Source organism: Siphateles boraxobius, unplaced genomic scaffold (genome assembly GCF_051911475.1).
Source record: "Siphateles boraxobius isolate OS27281-9 unplaced genomic scaffold, OSU_SipBor_1 5, whole genome shotgun sequence".
Taxonomy (NCBI): domain Eukaryota; kingdom Metazoa; phylum Chordata; class Actinopteri; order Cypriniformes; family Leuciscidae; genus Siphateles; species Siphateles boraxobius.
Window position 1 is genome coordinate 19,259,517 of NW_027509141.1, and position 14,560 is coordinate 19,274,076.

Genomic DNA, 14,560 nt, shown 5'->3' on the forward strand with positions numbered 1-14,560 from the left:
GAAGTATTACTCATTGCTAGTGCATGTTAACTAACATAATTAACTAATATGAACAAATTAAACCTTACTATAAAGTATTACCAAATAACATGTAAATTTTTGTACTTTATAAAACTATTTAGATTCTAAGAAATGATGTATAAATGTGCAAAAAAAAAAATATTGTATCATATTAAAGAGCCATTCAATAATGTCTCTTTATTAAATAAAGCATTCATTTAATTGTCAAAAAATATCTCACGGCTATAGTTAAGTTTCCTGAGTCACCTAGTTTATTCAATATGTGCCCAGAAAACCCAGCCACGGCCGTGTCTGTCAGCGGACTGATGGTCTGTGTGTGTGTGCGACAGCATCTGTCATCTCCTGAAAGACTAAGACATCACCTCCACTCATCTCCTCAGGCCCCCCCACCATTCCTGAAGCAACCACCCATCCGCAGGTCATCCTCTGGGCAGCCTGGAGCCCTGGGCTTCCTTACCAACCCTATCATTCAAAAGCTCTAGTATTCCAAATAGAAATTATTGAAATAGATTCTAAATGGATCCGTTGACTTCATGGGCAGGGTCACACGGATTCTGTGTGTGCGAAGATTTGGAGCGTAGAAATGGCCCCGTATTGTGGTAAGAAAACAATGCAAACAACTTTGATGTTGTGCGCATCGCTCTCTAATTCTCACTCACATATTCCCAGGTTGGGTGAATAGGCTTTCTGGCAGGGTGGCTGTCAGGATTTGGCGAGGGATGTGCATCAACAGGCGGCTTCCGCAGATTTGCGAACCTCCGCTCCCATAACAAAAGAAGCAGAGAGGGGCGTTTGATGTGTGTGAACACACCCCCCTCCTCCGCCTGCCTCCCTTTTTATGCCCTCGCTGATTCCATCACAACAGCAAAGCCAAGAGCTCCTATCGGTCAATGATGAAAAGTGTTCGCTACTCAAACTCAAATGACCTCCACCACTAACACTTCCCTTCGCAAATCTGCACTGCATAAAATATGAGCCTCGTGCAAGATGCGGGGTTGAGGTTACCTGTGCTTCCTCTTTTTGAGTCAATAAACATGACATTTTCTTGGAAAAGTGTGGCCTGATTTTGTACTATGCAATTTGATGTTTATTGTGGAGCAGGAATTGTCATGGTAGCAACTGGTTTAAGAATGTCCAAAAATGTAAGTGCAGAGGGAAAGGAAAGGGCATAACACTCACAGCTTGTTGAGGTTTTCGAGGCCAGTGAAGGCCCCATTGGTGTCCTCTATAGTGCCAGAGATGTCATTGTGATCCAACTCCCTGCAGAGAAAAAAAAAGAGATTAGGAAAGAGACACAGAGAATATGGAACAATTTACATTTGCTAAGCTCCGCCCACCATGGTTGCTGTTGTTACAGTTAGATTTTCCCCGAAATGTGCCAGAAACTTTCATGAACAGTGATTTTTATTAAATATATATATATAAATTGGATAATATATATATATATATATTTTTTTTTTCTGGAAAATATTCTTTTGTGAGCTATAATGAAGTTTGATGCACTTATCTGCCATTCTTTAAATAATTGTGTAAAAATGTACATATATAAATGCATTTTTAAATTACATTTTAAATTTATTTTAAATGTTAATAAAAAATACTTGCATTCATTTTATTCTCAATTTATTTTATATGTACATAAAATAAAATGTTATGAGCGTTTGAGCATTTTTTTCAATCATTTCTGTAGAACAAAATGAGGTAGGATTGGTCAGTAATGTTTTAAAGGCGGTGCTTAGCGGAGGGTCAATTCCTCGTCCATATACTGCTGACAGATGTTCAGCAATGGCACAAGCCGCCCTGGACACCTGGTTAAAAACAAGAACGTCCAACAACACTCTCTTTCTTGCTTTCTCTCCCTCTATTTCCACTGCCAACCAAGCACATTCTTTTCTTTGTGTATTGTGACATTAAGGAGCGCAGCAACGCACAGGCCAATGCATGAATAATGCATGACAGCTGAAAGCGTCTTGCACAAACACAACTCTTTCACACAGTTGCACACATATACTCCCTCTGACAGCCGTTTGAATCAGTCACTGCACCAACCATGTTGGCAGGTAAAGGCATATGGGCATACACATAATACAGCTTCAGACAAATCTCAAACAAGCCTGGACGGTGCCAGCAGCCTGCCTACAAGACCCTAACTTTCTGATGAAAATCTCTAAACATGATGGATGTGGCTGGCCTGAACACATTTCACTGAATGGTGGGACTTAAAGCCCAAAGTATACAGTTTTTGCATGCAACTTCTACAAACAATAGATGGCTGTTTGTATGAGGGTATAAAGGGATTCTCACATTGCAGACACTAAACAAGAATGAAACTTTCTAGTAGGGCTGCAACAACGAATGTGTTTTTTGCACTGTGAATTTGCAATATCAGTTCTGTTTTTGAATAAAGGGTTGGAAATTAATGCTTTTTTTTTTTTTTTATCCGATTAATCGAAAAAATAACCGACAGATTTATTAATTATTAAAATAATCGTTAGATGCAGCCCTACTTTCTAGTGCGCATGTGTTCGCGCACACTCTCAAAAGGAATATACTCAGAAAGCCTGTGCGTTTGGCTGTACGCAAAGCATTCGCATCAAAACTCATGTATACTTTGGAATTTAAATGGTATAAGGTGAGGTCACATTTACCATTGTTCTGTGAATTTTCAAGGGTGAAATCCAGTCATTTCAATAGGAAACCAAGCAATAGGGAAAGTCACGCGAGGGAGTATGATTTAACTATAGATTTTGTATTATAAATTTGCAACTGCACCACATTGACCAACAGAAAGTTGCTTGGTTTGAAAGTGAATTCTGTGTAAGCTGTGCTTCATACAATGCTACACTAGTGATTGCACCTTTACAATGTTTTGGTGGACTTGGTATTCTTTAAAGAACTATTGTTGAGGAAGAGTAATCATCTCATAGTACCATGGAATTACCATCTGATGCCATTTTTGTAAGGGGTCCCTGTGTTTCTATGCTATTAAAAAAAGATTGTTGACGCTGAAAAAGAATAAATGTCTTTTTGAGGTGAGAGGGTGGAGGGATTGAGCCACTTCCCTCCAGGCTGACAGCCGCCCCCTTGGCTCTTTCTGTTACTTTCCCTCCATGCCTGGGCTCGGCTGCCAATTTCCTATTCTTTCTGTCTGGCTGCTCGTGAATGGACCCTGGCTTGTTAATGACAGTAAGGGCGGAGGCCCCCAGGCCTGACCCCCACCTCCTCGGCTAAAAGACGGTCCGGTTCTGGTCTCTCACACCCGACCATGGCTTCTCTCGCCTGGCCAGAAGCGCGCACCAATTAAAACCTCCCCTGCTTCTTTTTCAACGGGAGCCCCAGCAAGGCACTAAGGCCATGATTAGATTAGAACTGGCTCAGAGAGCGAGTGAGGGAGGGAGAGAGAGAGAGAAGGATATAAAGGAAATCAAGCAAGTAAGACATAAAAGAAGGACGGAACAAAAGAAAACAGAGGCCCTCACAATCGGACTTCACAGGCCCCTTCCCCCCACACTCTGCCCACTGCCAGCAGCGCTGAGGGCAGTGTTGTGCCTTGGCTTGTCACCCTACTGCGAAAAAGCCTTCAACTAAGAATTCTTCTCTCTTTTGAAACACTGAAAGAGGGGGGCATGAAGTGGCGGTTGAGACTTTGTGTGTCTATAGAAGTCAGGCCGGAGAGTTGGTCTCCCATAATGCCTTTCACTGTGCGGGTGGGGGGGGGGATGGGGGGGGGGGGGGGGGGTGAAAGGGGGTGAAGGGGGGGGAGGTTGCCTCTACTAGGAGGCCTTGAGCAGGGTGCACATGTGCATCCAACTTTGGTGGGAACCAACAAGGAAACAAAGAGGAAAAGAAACCAGAAAGTTTTCTCACCAGACTTAATGGCTAACGACTACTTCAGCAAGTGCCACTAAATCAATCAACACGTTTTTCTGCCACAGTTTTAATTCATTTAGAAACTAAGACTGTTTTGTGCACCCATTTCATGAAGGGAAACACTGTCTAGAGCGATTGATTTCAATGGGGAAGGTGTTACTGACACGTGCATATGTAGGCTTTTTTAATAATTTTTTGACAGGCAGGACTCTTATTTCTATGTTTATTTTTACTATTTTTCATTATATTTTCAGTTTTTCTTTACTATTTTGTAATTTTTATTTATATTATTTTCTGTATTTTTTACCATTAATTTTACCTTTTTATTTTGTATTTAAAGACTTAAATTAGGTAGGGGTAGAAAAAAAAAGAGGAACGTGATCAGGGCAGAACGGACTTGAACCTGCTTCCCCCATATGAGCACCGTGACTCAGTGTGACAGAACAGTGGCATAATGGTTTGGCATGTAGACTTCCAAACCACTGTGCCACAGCTTTGACACTATCAAGTGTTTTTCACATGCAGGATTAGTCTTAGTTCAGGATCCCAGAGGTAAGAACACTTACAGCGTACGTAGGGAACTAAGGCCTCTGAACGCTCCCTCCATGATGTGAATGATGGAATTGTGTCCCAAACGCAGCGAGATCAAATTCACCAGCTTGGCAAAACTACCCTCAGACAGCTTCGTCAGGTTATTATAGGACAAGTTCCTGAAAAAAATGGAAAACAAACATGTCCATATTATGCATGTCCCTATTATGGTATCCCTCGATTAGCTTTTTCAATGTTTATCACAGAAGGTTGATGTCTCATCAGGCAGTCTTGTCCACAATACAATAACAGCCATGTCATAAACCTATCTACAAAATCATGGTCGGACCACTCAGCTGATACCACAGTCAACATGCCCTACCAATAAAGCCTTGTTACCCCCACAACGGGAAAGAGTGCTAGCTAGAGGAAGATATCGCACAATACGCTTGACATGACTGAGCAGTGTATACACACATTCACCCAGATAAGATCACTCTCACTCAGGTACAGATCTCTGCGTAACACTTGGCAGACATATACGTGGAGGATTACGCTGTTTTCTTTAACTAGCATCAGGAGAGATGAGTGAAAACGGTGCTGAGCTCCTAAGCGCTGGCAATCCCGTGCATCATTAGGGGATAAACAGAGCTTATCTACAGCAAGACGAGGAGTGCTGTGCATTTAGTGCAGTAGGTGATACTGCGGACAAATGCTTCCGTCTAATGTAAAGATTGGGTGCGATTACATTTATTTATTTTTTTACCAGCCATCAAATTTGAACAATAATCCTCTTGTAGATTATATTTTGTTATATACACTACAGTTAAGTTTTTTTTTGTTACAAGAAATTAATACATTTATTCAGCAAGGATGCATTAATCTGATCAAAAGTGACGGTAAAGGCATTTACAATGTTACAAAAGATTTCTATTTCAAATAAATGCTGTTCTTTTGAATTTTCTATTCATGAAAGAATCCTGAATGTTTTCACAAAAATATGAAGCACCATAACCGTTTTCAACATTCTACCAAATCAGCATATTAGAATGATTTCTGAAGGATCATGTGACACTGAAGACTGGAGTAATGATGCTGAAAATTTGGCATCACAAGAATAAATTACAATATATTAAAAGAGAAAACAGTTATTTTAAATCGTAATAATATTTCACAATAATGGTTTTTATAAACGCAGCATTGGTGAGCATAAGAGACTTATTTCAAAAACATTTTGTAAAAATCATACCAAACCCAAACCTTGAATGGCAGTGCTTATTATGTACAAATGTCTAAAAAGCATCTTAAAAAGAGCAGATTTTCATAGATTCTAAATCATAAATGTCATTCTACATTCGTCAAGCAAAATTGTAGCAATGTATTTCAGAGAAACTCTACATGAAATGCATACATACAGGTGAAACTCGAAAAATTAGAATATTGTGCAAAAGTTTGTGTATTTCAGTAATTCAAATTAAAAAGTGAAACTAATATATTTAGTATATATATAACTATATACATATGTATGATTATACTTTTCAGAGGGCCGACATTTCTGTATTTAAAATACTTTTTCTTTTATTGATTTCATGTAATATTCTAATTTTATGAGATTTTGAATTTGGGGTTTTCATAAGCTGTAAGCCATAATCATAAAAATTATAACTTTTGCACGATATTCTAAATTTTCGAGTTTCACCTGTATGTCTGCGCAATCAGCAATCTTAAACCATAAAAGTTACAATAATGAACTATATGATTCTCATAATTTTTAAATAAATATATATAAATGTAATAATAATTAAATAAAATTGTATTATTCTTTAAAACAAGAAATAAATGTACATTATTATTTTCAGTAACAATTGTTGATTCAAGTTGTATTTTTTTTATATACACTGAAGAAGAACGAGTAGTAGAGGAAATGAGTGAAATCTCACAGTTCTCGGAGTCTCTCACAGAAGCCCCAGCCCTCAGGGTTAAAGTAAGAGATAGAGTTGTTGGAGAGGTAGAGTTGCAGGAGCGACTCCAGACCGTACAGAGAGCCGCTGTTCACCTCCCGCAGATTGTTATAGTCCAGGTGCCTTCAGATGACAAATGCACACAATATAATAACTGTATGATGCAAAGATGGTGGATGTATATTTTATTGCAGGTCACTTCGGTTAGAAATGTCAGTTACTATATATGGTCTATTGTGACAACTATTAATAATTATGTATATGTGGTAACAAGATTCGGACTCACAGAACCCTCATCCGGGCCAGACCCCAGAACGCCCCATCCGTCAGCTTGCTGATGTTGTTTCTCTGAAGCTTGAGAACTTCTAAACTGCTCAAACCTTGGAAGGTGAGTCCCTCGATCAACCGCAACCTGTTCCTGCTTAGCTCCCTACAAAACACACAATTAGAATGTGATTAAAATAAATGACCAAAAAAGTACTTGAGGAAATGTCCACAGCATTATATTCTGAAGACATTTAAAATAAAGGTTATTTAATTGTCATCTATGGTTTCATATATAACCTTTAACATCCATGGAACCTTTCCACCGGACAAAAAGTGGAAAAAGGTTCCTCAGATTATTCAAATATTTTTCACACTGGGACAAAATGGTTCTTTTAAGAAGCATTTACTGAAAGGTTCTTTGGGAACTCAAAATGGTTCTTATATTTTTGAAAACTTAAGAGCGTAGAATTGTAAACAGATATCATGTCCAGCTGAACATCAGGACAAATAAAGCAGCTCTGCTCCCTCTTTGATGTCATTACTAACTAACCTATTGTTCTCGCTCACCAACATAGCTGTGGCTTTGTGGTTGCTGAAATGCACTCCAGGTGTGTGTGAGGGGTTTAATATGAGCTTATGTTGCCACATTCGTACATAGATTTAGTATCACTCTGTCCACCTGAAGAACAAAGCATATTTTTGATGGAAGTCTGATATGAGCAGAAACAAAGAGCTTAGGTACAGATGGTTACGCTTGGGGCAAAGAGGGATCCATAGATCTTCAGTGGAGTGAAAGAATTGTTCTGCTCTGATGTTTACCAGTGGTCTTCTGACCATGAATGCTGAAACGTTTAATATAACATCTGGAAACAAATGTTTTGGGGGGGCTGGGTACTTTAAACTGTAGCTTCCAAAGCTGCTGAATAATTTAAAATTGTGACTTTTGAAAACGCACTTGCACAATAACAACAATTGAACAAATGACTTTATACTAATATGACCATTTCAAAAACAGTAGTAGTATAGAGATGTAGTGGTTTGTCACATTACCCTTGGGTTTACATTTAAAATGTTCTTGTGTTTGAAAACAGCTGGGAGAACTTCAATTAAAGGGAGCAAAACCTGGGGGTCTTTAGTTTAATTTTAAACAATAAAAACTAACAAAAATACCAAAAATTGGGGTCAGTACAAAAAGAGTCATGTTTTTTAAAGTAAAAATATGAATTATTATAAATATAATTATTTAATATTATAAATAACTTTATTTTAATATATTTTAAAATGCAATTTTTTCTGTTAGGGCAAAGTTGAAATTGCAGTCTTCAGTGTCACGTGATCCTTCAGAAATCATTCTAATATGCTGATTTAGTGCTCAAGAAACATTTATTATTATTAATGTTGAAAACAGTTGTGCTGCTTAAAGTGATTTCTGAAAAGTGCTGTTGATATTCAAAGATCACCAAAACAATCACACTCCTACCCCAAAAGGATCACACCCCTTGATAGCTCCGCCTCCAAATTTACAAACACACTAAGCAACACAGGCTAATGAGTGTATACAACTCTTACTGAAATCACTTGGAAACTGTGATCTTTTTTTTTCAGGATTCTTCAATGAATAAAGTTAAAAAGAGAAGCATTTATTTAAAATAGATTTTTTTTTAGTAATATTAAATGTCTTCAGTGTCACTTTTGATCAACTAAGTAAGGCCCTGTCCACACGGAGACGCATTTAGCTGTATACGTACAAATTTTTTATCGGATCGGCGTTTCGTCCAGACGGATCCGGCGTTTTGGGAGATAAATCTGAAAACGACACCCTTGCGTCTTCGTGTGTACAGCCAATCCGTATATTTTGTGAAACGATGATGTCATCACCCCACGTGTTGACTAGTCAGACGCGCTAAATCAGTAGCCTAACATCAACAACAACTGCGACTACTTGCTTGAGTTCATGCTGCAGAAGCTACTGAGCCTCTTATTTCTTTATTTATTATTTAGGCCTACTTTAATGTATTTTTAATTCTTTATTTTACTTCTTTATTTATTTATATTTCTTTCTTATGCTATGATGCTTTTATTTTGTCTGATTAAGACATTTCGTATTTTGTAGGATGGGCATTTCAAGCAAAAATAATATTCGACGATCGCTGGGAATTATTTGATTATTCTTCAAAAAACGCACCTCTGCCCCCCTCATGCTCACCCGTAACACGGCCTTCGCTCCGACATTAAATTTCTCTGTACTGTAGACCTACATGTTGTAACCATTAAAGAAAAGTTAGTTTCATATTTATGTTTGATTATTATGTTATTTTTTTATAACATAAAAAAGCCTAATCATAAGATGCGCAATATTGAGACGCATCATTTTGACCACTTCATTAAGTTTTGTTTTGTATAAAGCCTTTCTTTAAAGTGAATTTCGTTTTGTATAAATTGTATCTTAATTTTAATCAATGTTTCGTCAACCAATTTCCTGGATTTAATAAATATGAAGCAAATATAGCAGACAATAGCCCATAATCAGGACATGGAGGCGCCGACGCGATATAACTTGCATCGCACATAAACTGGAGCTTGTCTCATAAATGAACAAAAACTCAAAAATATATCTAAACTTGAAATGTCTACTTTTAAACAAAACAATTCAAAACGAAAAGAAACAGACAACTCTAGTAATCCGCATGAAGTGCGGCCAGCAGCCATATCACCCTGTAGCCCAAGACTGGTTGCCCACTAAAGCTAAGCAGGGCTGAGCCTGGTTAGTACCTGGATGGGAGACCTTCTGAGAAAACCAGGTTGCTGCTGGAAGAGGTGTTAGTGAGGCCAGCAGGGGGTGCTCACCCTGTGGTCTGTGTGGGTCCTAACGCCCCAATATGGTAATGGGGACACTGTACTGTCAATTGAGCACTGTCCTTCGGATGAGACGTTAAACCGAGGTCCTTACTCTCTGTGGTCACAAAAAATCCCAGGATGTCTTTCGAAAGAGTAGGGGTGTAACCCCGGCATCCTGGCCAAATTTGCCCAGTGGCCTCTGTCCATCATGGCCTCCTAATCATCCCCATGTATATATATACCAATTGGCTTCATCACTCTGTCTCCTCTCCACCAGTAAGCTGGTGTGTGTTGGGCGTTCTGGCGCAATATGGCTGCCGTCGCATCATCCAGGTGGATGCTGCACATTGGTGGTGGTTGAGGAGATTCCCCCTTCTATGTGAAGCGCTTTGAGTGTCCAGAAAAGCGCTAAATAAATGTGATGAATTATTATTATTATTATTTCTTTCTATAGGCACCTTCACACTACTGCGAAGGTGGCGAGTCAGCATCGTCACAGAAAACACTAGTTTATTAATAAACAATTAAAATGTCTTCCTTGCTATATTTGACACATTCATAATGATTAGGCTATTTGCCGGTTCTTTGTGGCAAGCTTTATGCTTTAGCTAACTAATCGAATATCGTGACTCATCCCTATTTTGTACCAAGCCATTTATGGTTTTTCATATTGTTCAACAAAGTTCTTGGTAAAAAAGTTCTTAGCTTCAAAAAAGAAAAGAAGCTACTGTGCCTAATATTACATGGGCTACTGTATGTTATTGTATACAGCGCGAAAGGTTTATGCGCAAGTCTTCTCTTTTTTTGTGTATCTGTGTCAGGAATACAGCGCCTCATACTGGTCTGGCATGTATACTACATCGGTTTGAATCGGTTTCAGTGGTTACGCGTGTACGCAGATATTTCTTGAGATGGCGCTGTGTTTACGGAATTTTTTTTTAGAAAGAGGAAAAAAAAGATCGGATAGGGACAGCTCTGGCTTCGTGTGGACGTGGCCTAAGTCCTTGTCCTTAAAAAGTATTAATTTCTTTGTTTCTGACCCCAAACCTTTAAGCGTGTGAATGGACAGTATAGTGCACTCACAGTTGTGTAAGCTTGGGCAGCTCCAGGCCTTTAACAGGAAGGTGGGTCAGTCGGTTCCGGCTAAGTCTGAGGATCTGCAGACTCCCGGCGAGGTTCTTAAGCGCCCCGAACTCCAGATGAACAATCCTATTACTGCTCAGGTGCCTACAGAGATGAAATATCACGCTTCGGATTATGAAAGAATACAGTGTTACATGAACACAGATGTTCACAGTTATATCTATTTGAAAGAGAGAGAATGAGTGCGTTTCTTACAGATCCTTGATTTGTAACCCCGGAGGGAAACAGTGCTCTCTCAGCTCTGTGATGTCATTATTACTCAGATCTAGCGTCTCAAGAGCAGAGAAGTTCTGCAGCAGGCTCCCCTCCAGTCTGCGGATTTTATTATGGTGCCTAGAATGGGAAAAAAAGAAAACATCTATTATAACTAACTCTATACACAGCTGTACAAACCTTCACTGAGTGTTTAATATGTTTTCATGTGACACTCTGGACAGATTACATACTAATCTATTTTTTAATGTCTACACAGATCAGGCAAACAAATGGAATATCCTGACAAAAACTATCCTTGGTTAATCTAGACTTATAATTCTCACGTCACGTTATAGCAGTTTTTTTCGGTTTATTAGTGCATAGGCAACTAGGTTAAACAATATGTTGGCCCACATATCTGCGCTGATAGGCAGTTGGCTGCCACATGAGGCTCTTTCGGAGAGAATGTTTCAATAGGGCTTTGAAGCCCAATGGGGGCTTGTTTCCACACACGCCTTCAGAAGTGCCAAGTGACTGTGGCTAGATACGGTAACTTGATTTGTCATCACACACATGCAAAGGCACAAACACATTCAGGCCTGGAATCCCAAACAAAAACCCAGCAATGGTGACAAATATCAGTCAGATGAAAGATTCATCTAAACCTGTGTATGTCTGTTTCCGTACATAAAGCTTTGGGTGCAACAGAAGAGATTAACAACAGACTATATATATATTATGATTCAAATAACATAAATATGCGTCCATTTCAGCTTTAAAGCAAATTTTCAAAATGACAAGAATGACAAGTGAAAGACAAGATTTTAAACCAAAACATTGCATTTCTATGATATGCATTACACCTTATTTTTGCACTAGACTCTGTGTTAATCCCCCCAAATCTTAAATCATAAATTGGATTTGGATTAGATTCGCTGTGAAGTGTTAGGGTTAGTTGTGCATATTTTAGTTTCGTTTAGTCACACAAAGGTCCGGTATCCAATCTTTTTTTAATGTTCTGCATCGTATTCGGATCAGATCTTGAACACTTGTTTTGTTTGCGAATATTTCAAACTCTTGTTTTGACTCAATTCAGTCAAAAGTAAAACGAATAAAATTTCAAAACAAAACTTTGAGTGAACATTTTGTCTTTTCTTGTCAATTAGTTAGCCAGGCTCGGTGTGAACTGTTGTTAACGTGGTAAAGACTAATCAATAACAGTTTTCTCTCAAGGGGGCTTTGGATTTCTGTCCTTCCCCCTTTTTTCTTTGCTTCTATTTCTCTTTAGGGTTGAGGCATGAGAAAGCAGCTGACTTAAGAATCACACTTGTTTTTGCCGGCCACGGAAGGAATGGCGAGGTCAAGCTCTCCACATCTGGAATTTGTTTTGGGGTAGTTTCAGAGTAAGCCATCCCCGCACTGGAGGATGGGACAGTAATAAAGAAAAAAAGAAAAGAAAAGAATCTCCCTCTATTAAACATAGGGCTGGGTAAAAAATATCGATTTCTCGATTTTAATCGATTCTCATTTTTACGAACCGATATCGACTCTTAAATCCCAAGAATCGATTAGTCATCCTGTTTTCAGTTGATGAATGAATGGAACATTGTAGCGCGCATCCCATCCAATAAACGCAATAATCTTTGTGCTTTGTTACTATTGATATGAAACAAAGTCTCAGATTTCAAATTACGTCCATTTTCTTACGAAATTCAAAAACATAAATACCGTTTTGGCGCTGTGGTGTGAGATCGCTCTGGCGCAGCTCAAGAGAAGCAGCAGCGCCGAGCACACATGATCTTCTCTTCCGCCTTAATATTACCAGTTACAGCGTGAAATAAACATGAATGAGCATCTGAAAGTGTGTTAAAAGATAGAGTATAACTTATCGAAATACTTGTTGTCACATGGAAACGCTCAATCATTGTTTCAACCGAGGAAAGACGTCAGTGAAATAGCTTGTAAACAATGTCATGTAACGTCACATTTACCTCAGAAAAACCATATCCAGTGACCATGAACTCGTTAGTCAGCTAGAAAAATTAACTCTAGAGAGGAGCATTTTGCTAAATATATGCACCATATTGCATTTTATGTTATTTTATAATTATTTTATGTTTTTCAATATTTAATGCACGTTTGAATAAATCTGGCAAGTTTTTATGACAGCCACCATTTAAATATTTATATTTCATATAACTTTATTATTAGAAAAATAAATAAAAGTGTAATTGTTTGTATACAAATCAGTAAATCTTTACCTTTAATATTAGGCTATAGTAGGCTAATGAAACAATTTTAATGATACAACTGACTCCCATAGTTTACAGCATTGGTTAAGAGATTTGTTTTCCTTGAGAAAATTTGCCATATATTGTACCTGATATCCAAAATAATCAATATTGAATTGAATCGAATCGTAATCGAATCGAATTGCAAGCTTGTGAATCGAAATCGAATCGAATTGTGAAATTTGTGTCAATACCCAGCCCTAATTAAACATGCTACTAAATAACAAAAAAAAAGTAACGGAGAGGGCTTAAGGAAATGACGTTGCATAAGATGAAAGCTTAGGTTACAAGCTTTGGGGTAAATACCGTGGGATATGATTATGGTTCATTCAACACAATAATATATATCATATCAATGTACCTTTCTATCAATGTGGAATTACTTTCTGCTACCATTTCTATATCATGGTACTGCCAGAGTACTCTTTTTGCACGGAAACAATGGGCCAACTGAACCTCATATTCAAATATTCTCCATACCAAAAATTAGAGATATTAGGTCGAACCTGAAACATCCTCCATTGAGGCTGGCTAGTCATGCTCAACGCTTCAGCACCTGCACTATGATCAATGCTAACAGGAAACCCTACAAAGACCAAGCAGACAGGCCCATACAGCGAAGACGAGTCTGTGCTGGAACAACAAAGCCTCTTTATTCGGCTTCCCAATACTGCGTAAATCTCACGGTAAACACACTGTCCGCTGAGACCAAGAGGGGATTTCTGCTCTGGTTGTCTGCTGGCAGGTGTTCTGTGGGAGCCTAATAGACCAGCAAGGCCTTTCCCAGTGAAGACGGGACCGGCAGACACGCAGATGCTCCCTGGGTTGACCGTTAAACTGGAATTCTGGGTGGGAATTGTGAGAAGAGTGGAAAAAGAAAGAGGAATGGAAGGACAGAAGAAAGAGCGACCGAGAACGACGGAAGGAAAGAGTAAAAGGAGGGAGTACCCCCACTGTCCCACCTGAATAAACAGACAGAGGGTATGGATGAGGACGTGTGCTGTGCTTACCGCCCTACAGGATGTTCCTGTGACTAACAGAGCACTGAGACTCCACTGAGTAGCAGGTCAGCAGCTGGTGACCTTCTCCGGGCAAAAAAAAAACATGCTGACGTTAAACGAGAGAAACGGTCCACTCTCATGCGCTGGCCATCCCAGGCCTGAATCCGTTTTAAAGTGGTACTGCTGGGATCTGCTCAGATCTAGGATCAGACTTACCACATCTGGGTTACAGCAGATCCGAAAACAGACCCAAGGCAAAACGATACTTTACAAATAGTTTACAAAGACTTTGCTTGTGGTTTAGTTGTTTTTCTTACACTTGTTTGGGTTAAACTGAAATACTGTAGCTGGATTCCAAACCAACGTCTGGATCAGTGTCGGAATCAGTTGTTGGAGAGAAAGGGAGAGTGTGGGAGCTGAATGTCTTAGCCAGTTAATCCAA

At 38.9% G+C, this 14,560-nt stretch overlaps 1 protein-coding gene across 3 annotated transcripts in view; it reads right to left on the reverse strand.

Moving 5' to 3' along the window:
* lrig1 (leucine-rich repeats and immunoglobulin-like domains 1) overlaps positions 1 to 14,560 on the reverse strand; it is a 39,945-nt gene that overhangs the window by 10,591 nt on the left and 14,794 nt on the right. For all 3 annotated transcript variants that reach the window (XM_077203097.1, XM_077203098.1, XM_077203099.1), the window contains exons 4-9: positions 10,827 to 10,964; positions 10,572 to 10,715; positions 6,670 to 6,813; positions 6,363 to 6,506; positions 4,458 to 4,601; positions 1,201 to 1,281 (exon numbers count right to left, since the gene is read on the reverse strand). In XM_077203097.1, coding sequence (XP_077059212.1) covers positions 1,201 to 1,281; positions 4,458 to 4,601; positions 6,363 to 6,506; positions 6,670 to 6,813; positions 10,572 to 10,715; positions 10,827 to 10,964 — 795 coding nt within the window. The remainder of the gene's footprint in view (positions 1 to 1,200; positions 1,282 to 4,457; positions 4,602 to 6,362; positions 6,507 to 6,669; positions 6,814 to 10,571; positions 10,716 to 10,826; positions 10,965 to 14,560) is intronic.